Source organism: Oenanthe melanoleuca, chromosome Z, assembly GCF_029582105.1.
Source record: "Oenanthe melanoleuca isolate GR-GAL-2019-014 chromosome Z, OMel1.0, whole genome shotgun sequence".
Classification (NCBI taxonomy): domain Eukaryota; kingdom Metazoa; phylum Chordata; class Aves; order Passeriformes; family Muscicapidae; genus Oenanthe; species Oenanthe melanoleuca.
In genome coordinates this window covers 63,103,976-63,114,184 of record NC_079362.1, presented here as the reverse complement: position 1 = coordinate 63,114,184, position 10,209 = coordinate 63,103,976, and the positions used below count along the sequence as shown (strand labels likewise).

General features: G+C 38.8%; 1 protein-coding gene across 1 annotated transcript in view; it reads right to left on the bottom strand.

The window, feature by feature from the left end:
* Positions 1–5,575: 5,575 nt before the first annotated feature.
* Positions 5,576–10,209, bottom strand: part of OXCT1 (3-oxoacid CoA-transferase 1) — an 84,434-nt gene continuing 79,800 nt past the window's right edge. The window contains exon 17 of the mRNA XM_056513220.1: positions 5,576–9,303. Coding sequence (XP_056369195.1) covers positions 9,268–9,303 — 36 coding nt within the window. The 3' untranslated portion in view covers positions 5,576–9,267. The remainder of the gene's footprint in view (positions 9,304–10,209) is intronic.

The following is a 10,209-nucleotide window of genomic DNA, read 5'->3' as shown; positions in this document are numbered from 1 at the left end:
TTCCTCTGCTTTGGAGTACAGCAACTCCTCCTCTCTAAAACTTGTGATTTTTAAAACAAGCTGGCTCTTCTAAAAAGTCTTATATTTTCCTTTGTCTTTCATTGTACCAAGATCCTCTGGGGACCATTCCAAAGCCGGATTAAAAGCCAGAGTCCAAACTGAGCACACATAGAGCACCCTTATCCCAAGCCCTGGTTCCCAGCAGGTCCTTGCCTGGAGGCTCAGCTGCCCCAAGAGCAGCAGTGGCTTCAGGCTCACATCAGTACCCTGGCCCTGGCCCACATATTCCCCATTTTGTAATCAGAGATATTTATTTTCACCTGTCCAAGAACAACCCACGGGAAGTAATACACATCTCCACTACTGAGGTCAGATCTTGCCCTGCCAGCACTTCATGTGCTTTGCCAGTTCTAACACTGTCCAAAATACAGATTGTTAAACTTCAGTGGTCTAAAAAGGTTTCAGATTCTGAAAGTTGAACTTTCACCTATTTGCTGTCAATTTCCCTCATTTTAAGTGGCTGCAGGATTTTCAGCCAATACAGATTTTAACAAGATGCACAGCAGCTTTCCCAAGACAGGCAACAAGACAGTGATTTGGCCAAAAGAGATTTTAAATTATGCTTAAATGATCCTGTGGCATTTCTAATCCCATGCCACTTAATATCACTGTAACATGTTTGCATACCATCTTCTTCCTCTCCATCTTACACTCATACAAGTGTGCACATGGTGAGGATCCAGCTAGGATCATGTAGAAAAAGAGGTATTTAAAAAATTTTTTTATAAGAATATATATTCTTATATATAAGAAAAAGTTTTCGTTTTTTTTCCTCACACAGGGAAAAGGGTGAAAAAATACCGTATTTGTACATGACTGGGGGGAAAGAAAAATGTGGGAGAGCCAAGCTTGCCTGTGCTTTCTGGAGATGGTTCTTAGCTGAAGGCATATTTGTTTACTAGGATTAGCAAATACCTCTGCAGTCTTACTGTGAACACTCAAATAGCAATAAGAGCCCTCTTCTTTGAATAATATCTCAGCCACAGCTCCACATCATGCTTAAGGACCTCTAATGTTTTATGATGCCTTAAAAATTAGCCATAGCAACAAAGCCGGCAGCAGGTGCTAGTGGGGGCTGGCTGGCACCCTGCCACCCAGAGCCTCACAGCTGAGGCAGCAACCAAACCCTGGGACTCACACCAGTCCAGCAAATCAGCTCTGGGGAGGAATTAATGCTCATGTTAGACCACCAACTTAAGTCACCTGAGGGAGCATAACAGCTTTCCTTCTCTGCAGACCTGGCTTTAGTGACAGAAACCAGTTAAGAATTGACCTTTCCTCCTGTCATTTCAGAGCATTTGGATATTATCCTGTGGGTGAGGATGTGCTGAGTGCCCATTTCCAGCTGCATCCCCACCACTCCCCTGGGTAATTGCAGGAGCCTGAGCGCAGGACGCTGACCTCCTCCTGCTGTGACACACTTAAGCACATTCCCCAGCAGGGATGACAGTGCTGATTTAGCAAACCCAGTTATCTTTTTTCATTTCCCACTTTAAAGATTCAGTATAACTACTGGGACTCCAGCTGTATTCATTTTTATTACTGAAAGCTTTACCTGCGAATAGTGGTGGTAAAATTAGAGCTTGCTTCCTCTTCTCTGTCCCCAGTAATTATGAAGATGAATGTCTGCTGCTGGGTTTGATTTGACAAAGTTCTCTTAAACTGTGAAGCACTATGTGAATATACAAAATTTGGAGTGGTAAGTGGCAAGAAATTAACAGGAAAGCCATTCTCTTCCTACCACCTTCATTTACTAGATTTTTGCGGAACGTATTACATTAAATCTAGTTTTATATTATATTGTTATTATTATATTATTTCAGATTATATTATATTTAGATTATTTCTAGATTTTAATACAATCCTTCCTAATATTTGAAAACCACATACTTAAAATATTTACTGTGTACTCAAAGATGAAAGCCCACACTGGGGAGCAGTAATCCTGGGATCTTAGGCCACAATGTCACTAAATTAATACATGTTTAGTAGTTAAAGCTTAAGTAGCTAAAATTGTTCTGAGCAACCTCCACTACACCACACCTGCCCCAGCTAAGGCATCATGCTGTGCATATTGTCTTGTACTAAGAACTGGGCTCCTTTTTGGGTAAAATTGTCAGGTACTTCCAAAATTTGTCATGTCAGAAGCATTATTCTATATATAGAAAGCCTTAAGGTGTGGCCACCCAAGCCAGGGTACAGCACTCAGCATCTCTGGGAATAGATAAGAAACTGGTCAGAGTACCAGAGGTGCTGATGCTCAGCAGTGGCTCTCTAACACCTCTCCCCAGCACCATCTCTGCCCATGACGTCCCCTCTGCTATTCTGGTCTCTGTTCACCTGCTGGCATGGCCCAGCAGAACACAGCACACACATTTCTACTTCCTCTCCTCCCCCTAAGAGCAAGCCCAGGCAAGCAGGAAAACTCATGAAATTTGAACAGTCTTCCTTGAGCAGAGAGAGCTACTTGTTTAGGATTAGTAGGGTGCCAGAAAGAGGAAAGCATGGGTAATGGGTTTTATTGGAGCAAATGCATGATGGAATTAGACAAATAAGAGTGACAAGCCAGAGTGTCTGCATAAAGCTTGGATTTTTACAGATATTATTGGACAAGACAGCCTTGCCTTCTGTAACATCACATAGCTTGCCTTGTTTTTGGACAAATCGGAGTGAAAGTGTTAATTGCTCATACAGCCAATTTTCCAAACGGGTGGAGGAAAAATGATTTTGCAGGACATAGGCATGAGATTTAATTTATAGTCTTTATTCACTCACTGCTTAAACAGATGATATTGAAATTGTATTAAATTAATGTATGCTTTCTTAAGCAGCATGAATGCGTTGCTTCCGTGGCTTGCCTTTGGTTTTTTGGGTGGTAACATATAAGTTTGCTTTTCATGTTGTTTTTATTCAGTTTCTGCAACTAATTCTCCTCCTGGCTGCAGTTTTTGCTCTTCTTGAAACAGGTTTTCCCTCCATTTAGAGAAGTTTTCAGTTCCTTTTTCTACCTGTCTATTATATACTTTTCAGCCACAGAACAAAATTGAATATTTAGGAATTTATCCAAATAATAAAAGTAACTGGCATGGGCATCTGCATACAAATTTGATTCATTTAGACAATCCAATCTTAAAAGAGAAAACCCCTCTGTGTACTATGCTGAGGTGCCATAGCAGCACATCACTTGACCTGCCAGTTCTTTAAGAGATTTCACAGTTTTGTTGATTGCCCTGAAACACCTTGCAGGTAGGTGTCTACACACAGGGCAGCCAGAAAGCAGGGGAAGGGAGTTGCTTACACATTTGCAAGTGCATGTTAAAAAAAGAAGAGCCATACTCTGAAGGATAATTCAAGTCTTGCCACTGGTGGATGAATGACTTGCACACTACAGAAACATCTCCTGCTCCTTCCTGACTTCATTCACAGCCTTGTGACTTTTGTAATCCTTTCTGCAAAAGAAGACATTATTCCCTGGACAATAATGTCCCTGGACATTATTCACCTAGCTCTCCAGGCAGCATGGCTCATTAGGTGTTTTCCTGGGACAAGAAAGATGTACTTTGAATCCTATGGACAGGGTTAGGAGCTGAACCTTTGCAAAAACTCTCCCTGCTGAGTTAATACAGGGAAAGAAACATCATCACAATTGTTCAAAGAAGCTGGGGCTGTGCCACTTCTGTGCTGAAAACAGGACCTACATACATGGTGGGACCCTTTAGCAACCTTTAGCAAGGTGGGTGGACACTGGCTTGTGAAACTCCTATAGGCACAGGTTTGAGAAGCATGATGATCTGCACTGCACCAAAGGCAGCATTTCTCACCTGTGCAGTAGCAGCAATGGCAATGCCAAACAGCACTACAGCAGCTGCAGTCTAATAATCTATTAAAGATTTACAGAAATTAACTAGTTTTTCTTTAGATTACATGCTCAGGGGACAGTTTTAAGAACATTGAAATAAAAATTCCAGTTTTGGACTCTACTGCTCCCACAAATAAGTAATGTTCTGCTTGCTTCCGCAAACCATTACACCAATAAAATAAAATCAATAGAAAGTATCATGGGAGGCAGATAGAGAACCCAATCACCTTGAAGGCAAGGATTTATCCCATGCCTTTACTACTTCTAAATGTGTACATAAACAAAAATGTGTACATGTGAACCAGACATAGCAAATTTTCATAACACAAACACAATAGCTAACTTTTATTCTTGCTAGAGTCTCAAAACCTGATGTTTTGTAAATACATTCAGAAAAGGAATTCATTCCTCATCCTGGTGTTCTCCAAAATCCTTCCATTTAAAGCTGCCAAATACACTGTGGCATGGGTATGTTAAGGTCTCCAGGAGCACATGGCTACGTGCAGAAGTGGGATTCTGCTCTCAGAAGGCTACAGGTGTGCAAAGAAATGATGTCCCAGCTGAGCCCACTCCAACTCCTGTGACCCCCCCAGCCTCCTCACTGTTTGGATGGGATGAAGAGCAGAAAAGGCCTTGGCTCTGTGCAAGCACTGCTCAAGATAAAGGAGACATCCCTGAGTTGCAAACCCTGTGTTCAGCACAAATGCAAAACACAGCCCCATACCAGCTACTGTGAAGAAAATCTAGTCTACCCAAACCCAAATCAGCACAATAGGCAAAATGGAAGACATACAAGGTACCACAGAACTTCTGAGATATGTCTGTAACTAACTTTCTCCTCTTGTCAGAGAAAAACATAACCTTGCACATCTGTATGAGTGCATTTCAGAGCTGCAAGATTGCTGCATTATCTCTGGGGGTTTGGCACTTACCTTGTATCTCCCTTCACAGAGATGTTGGATTTTGACCACACATATAAATTACTGAAGAGTTTCATTTCAGAGAAAAACATCAGTGTTTTTTTAAAAATTACTCTGAAAATTTTTCTTCACATTTATCAACCTGCTTCCTGATGATACTGTAGAGAAAACGATTCTATGACACATTTATGCATGACCTTATGACAGGTATGGAAGGATGACCCCACTACACACAGACATTTTCATCCCTTTGCAATCATCTACTCTATCATTCAGTAGGTGGTTAATGGAATTTGTCTTCATGTGCCATCTAGTACAATTTTCAGAGTGCAGCCACACGCTAACATCGATGATTAACATCTCAAATGTGATCAGTTCTACAGCAGTTTTAATCAAAAGGTAAAAAATCATTTCTCTAAGGACTACATATGCAGTCCATTATTTAACTTGATTGAAAAACAAGTCATTTCAAAAATGAATGTGATAATTATGTTTGAGATTGACCCAACAGAGACATCAGTGAGAAGAGAGAACATGTAGAATCCAGCTGTTAACTGATTTTTGAGCTTCATTATTTCTGTTTATCAAACCCATCCAGATTCAGACAAAACCTTGAGGTTTTGCTGTGTACTGAGGTGTGACATGCTGGTGTGAACACCAGCTGAACTCTTACTTCTTCCAAAAGCAGGACAAAACACTACAAAAAATGGTAACAGATAAATTAATAGAGAAAGCCTGTGATTTTAAACCTTTATTGAATGTTTTGCAAATACATAGGAAGGACTTGATGTTTAGTTTGCAGAGTTTTTACAGCACAGCTATATTTTCTATTTTTTTTACTTTATCAGGGACAAAAAAATCATTACATATAAGGTGAAGTCCAATGTGATAATATAGTAGAATCATCTTCTTCTGGACAAAGAGTAACAACTGTCTTTGTCTCGTGAAGTGCTGTCAAGCAGGGAATGATTTCAATCCCAATAAACCTTCAACCCTGCAATACCAACTGTTGCAACTACTGCTCAGAGTATACCTTACCTGTGAACCACACTTGTGTCCACAGAGAGGGAAATACCTAGGAGTGCTTTAATTTTTATTTTGCTCAACAAATGAATTAAAAAAGTGGATTCAAAGCTTGTTGCAATTAGCTTGTGCGGACTCACGACATTTTCATACCAATACCAATATTTTACTACAATCTTTTGTCCTCAAGATAAAAAATTCAAGTGTGACATATTTATCTTGTCTCCTGTTGCTACAGCATCATTGCTCTATTTGGAGAGAGCGTGTTCTCCTTTTATCCCCAATTTTCAGCACCATATACTTTTGCTCTCTTGCTTTAAAACTGACACAAATAAGACAGAGAACTCAAATGTATAGCATATATGACAGTCTTCAAGTACTCTTCCACACTCTTGATCAAGTGTGATCCCCAAGTTGAAAAGAAACAAATAACCTTTTGCACAGACTTTAGCGTCTTATTCCTCACAACATCCCTGTGAGGTAGGAAGAAAAACATCCCCTTTTCCAGCAACAAGAGACAAGGCAGAGAACACAGCTGTCATTCCACAAGGCAGTAAGTGAAGAACCAGAAGAACTGGAAATCAGGAGTTCTTGGGTCCTAATTCTTTGATTCAGAAACCAAGGTGCTAAACTCCCAGATATTACCAGGTCATTAGTCTTTTTAGAGCCATGTACCAATGACAACAATGGCTTCTGTGCGTGTACCAGCAAAGGGAATTCTATGGCAGAATCAGTGTACACCTCATCCTGCCTGCAGACACCTATCCTGTACTTCATAGATGTGTAAATGTCCACTGTAATTAACTAATCAGACCTACAACTAATGTAACATAAATAATTGCAATAGATCAACATTTTCATTTATTGATTTCTTTAAGATTTGCCCATTTATTTAAATGTTTGTGTTCTTTGATCTTTTTGTTTTTGTGGGGTTTTCTTTACTCTGGATAAGTTAAGAGTAACTGCCTTCCCCTGTATAACAGTTTTTATAATTCTCACCTAAAGCCATCACCCATTTTGGATACTCTATACAAGAGCTTTCAGTGAAGACGAACACAACACTTTCATGGACTACACCCATCCCCTCAGAGTAGCTCTTCACCCATCTCTGCAAAGACAGGCACCTTTTGCTGTGTACAGTACCACAAGGGTCAGAATTGTCACTGAAGTGTCTTAGGATTAGGGAAAGGGCCTCTGGGCTGCTCTATTCAAAAGTGAAACTGTTTACAGTGAGCTAAAATTGTCAGGTTTTATTATACACAGATTCTTAACTTTCAAAACCTTTGTGATCAGAACTTGAGTCCACCTCCACAGCAAAAAAATGGTCAAACTTAACTTGTGTGGAATGAGTGAGTAACACAGGGAATATAGCTAAATAGCCTAAACAGAGAAAACATGTGAAAGCTAACATGCTGTGTTAAGATATCCTCGAGCACTACAATAAATGCAAATTACCTATCAACCAAATCACTTGTATACGTTAATCATGAAATTAGCACTGGTCTTTGTACAACACATTTCTTTCCATGGGCTCAGCATCAGGTCTTGCCTACAGATTGAGGCTACACAATGGCCTACCACCCACTAGCAGCCGCGAGTTCAAGCCACAGCTTAGCATTATGGGAATACTTTTGTACTGGCATAACAGTGTTTACAAAGGCATTTTGTTTATTTCTTTCTGGGATGAAGGGCAGCCTGTTATGGTACTGACAAGAGATTATCAAAGAACTGTTTAGGGTAAGTGCAACTATACAATATAATACCTCCAATCAAAGCAGTTTTACTGCTGTAAAACCCATGTGTGGATCAAGAAAAATTTTGTAGCTGTTCCATGAAAGAGAAGCATTTTGAATTTTAGAATGGAAAAATGCTGTATGAAGGCTAGTGCAAGAGCTAAATATTGCACAATTTTTCTGTCTAGTTGTCCAAGAAATGTGTTACATTCCTTCCACAACATACATTGGCCACGGTGAATCCCATATTCACTTAATATTAGAATGCCTTTCTATGTTATGTGCTTAACATGCTTATTACATGTATGATAGGCATTATGCAAACTTTTTCTTGTGCACCTACATTTTACTTATTTTTCAGTCAGTTAATATGCTCCGGTCCTGATGTCACACATTTATATCAGGAATTATTTTAACTGAAGTGTTTAACATGCTCCTATTTATACGAATGACAGAAATGACAGAAACCATTATATTAGAGAGAACACTGTATTTTAGTAAATGTCGATTTCCAGTCAATTCATGCTCTTATGATAAAGCCATATTGTACTGATTCGGTATGTGAGATCCAAAGCTGCCATTTTATCTGTTTACAAAAGTAACAAAATATAAAAATGATTTTGTAATTAAGAGGGAAAAGAAGGCCTTCATCAAAATGAATCTGAGATAATGTCTTTTCATTTTGATTGTCTCAAGTTATGTCAAAATTGGGTTCCAAACTCTTTCGATTTTGCAGGTGCCTTGATTTGACAAGTGGTGCATAATGCTTTTACCCTTAACTATCTGTATTCCCTTCAAAAGAATCTTCAAAGTGTCCACGACCTTCTCTTCCCCTGTTTCTCTATGAGACACTGGAAGGACAGACCTGACTCCAGAGAAAATATTTGTTTGCCTTTGACTGGGACCTGGTGAGAATAAGAGCAGTTCATGTGGGAAATTGTGCGGCTACCAGCTTTCTGCATGAGGACGGACACTTTTTCATCTTCCGCCTTCACACTAGCCCCATTCTAGTTTGTATGACTGAAGTAGGAAGGGTCACAGTTGGACTTTGGGAGGCTTAGGCTTCTCAATATCAACAGACACACACTGTGGAAAAGCAGATATATTTAGGTCCCAATTATTTTCACCAGATTAAACAATTTTGTTATGGACTGATGAAAAGATTCAGGAAAAGGAACGTCTGTATTCCCAATATCTCTCTATAGATACATATATTTGTTATAGGCCACTCCAGGAAAAGAAAACCCACCCCTTTACAGGAAAATGGACATGATAAGTGCTGTAGTTCCAGAGCAACAGATATCAGGAAACACTGAGGCAATCATAAGTTTTGCATGTTTTTTCTAATTCAGTGTAAAAAAAAATCTAGTATTTGGCAGAGAGACTACAAGGCATTATTTTTTCTTTTTCACAATGATCATTAACATTATACTATAACATGATTCAAAACTTAGAGAATATATTCATCATTCCATTAAAATTGATAATGTTATGAAAGCAGAATACAATTAGGCTCATAGCCACAGCCTGAGTTTAACTATATGGAAACTACTTACAGAGCCCTTAAAAAAAAAAAAAAAGGAAAAAAAAAATAAAATTGCAAGACAGTCATCAATTTCTTCCATTTGGAAACAAGCCTTCTTGCGAATTCAGCCCAGTCTGTAATTCACATTTAAATCTGCCTCATTGGTATTAGCTTCGGTGAAACCTAGCAGAAAGGAGGGGAAAAAAAACCCACAACAGTTGTCATATAAATAACTTAGATTGTCATATAGATAAGATCTAGCAGTACAACCCACCATGCACTTCCACCTGCATCAACTATGTACCACTGAAGACTGGAGCCACTGTATTTACTTAACTGCCATATTCACAGTATGTCAGAGATAAACACCACCACAATTAAATTTTCTGATTTTACATGATATGTGTGGTGCCAGACTCCCAGCTTCATTTATTTTCAGGTAGGTTTTTGGTGTAAGAATGCAAGCATATTATCAGACAGATGAACCCATACTTGCCCTTGCACAGTCTTCTGCGCAGAAACAGTCAGAAACAGTCAATAGAGTTTTGGAACATGCATGCTAGCAGGGGATATGCAATCAAAGGTATATATATAAAATAAACACTCTGCAACTGTTGTATATGGATACATTTGATAGGATGATTTGTTTGATGATGGTATAATAAAATATCAAATTAATATTTCCTATTTTGTTAATGTCTTTCTTCCGTTCACATTCAATTTCATTTGTTTAATGATTATATAGTTAATTAATTTCAATTTTACTTTTTTAATAAAAACCTTGCATTTTCCCATTCACATTAATTTTTGTGTAAGGACGCATTTATGCATTCTATTGTTTTAATTCATTCATTCACAAAATTCAATTAGTGATATTATAAGATGTACAGCAGACCAAAAATAAAACACAGTAGGCTTAAATAGGAAGGTATATGAGGAAAGAAGATGTAAGTAGAAACAATACAGAGAAGACTTGGTAGAGCAGAAGTGCTTAACATTTGCTTGAACTCTCACTCCAGGTCTGCACAAAACCCCTGAGGATCAGGTCTCCACAGAAGATCCAAGTTTCTTTAATCATCTCCTGTTCCC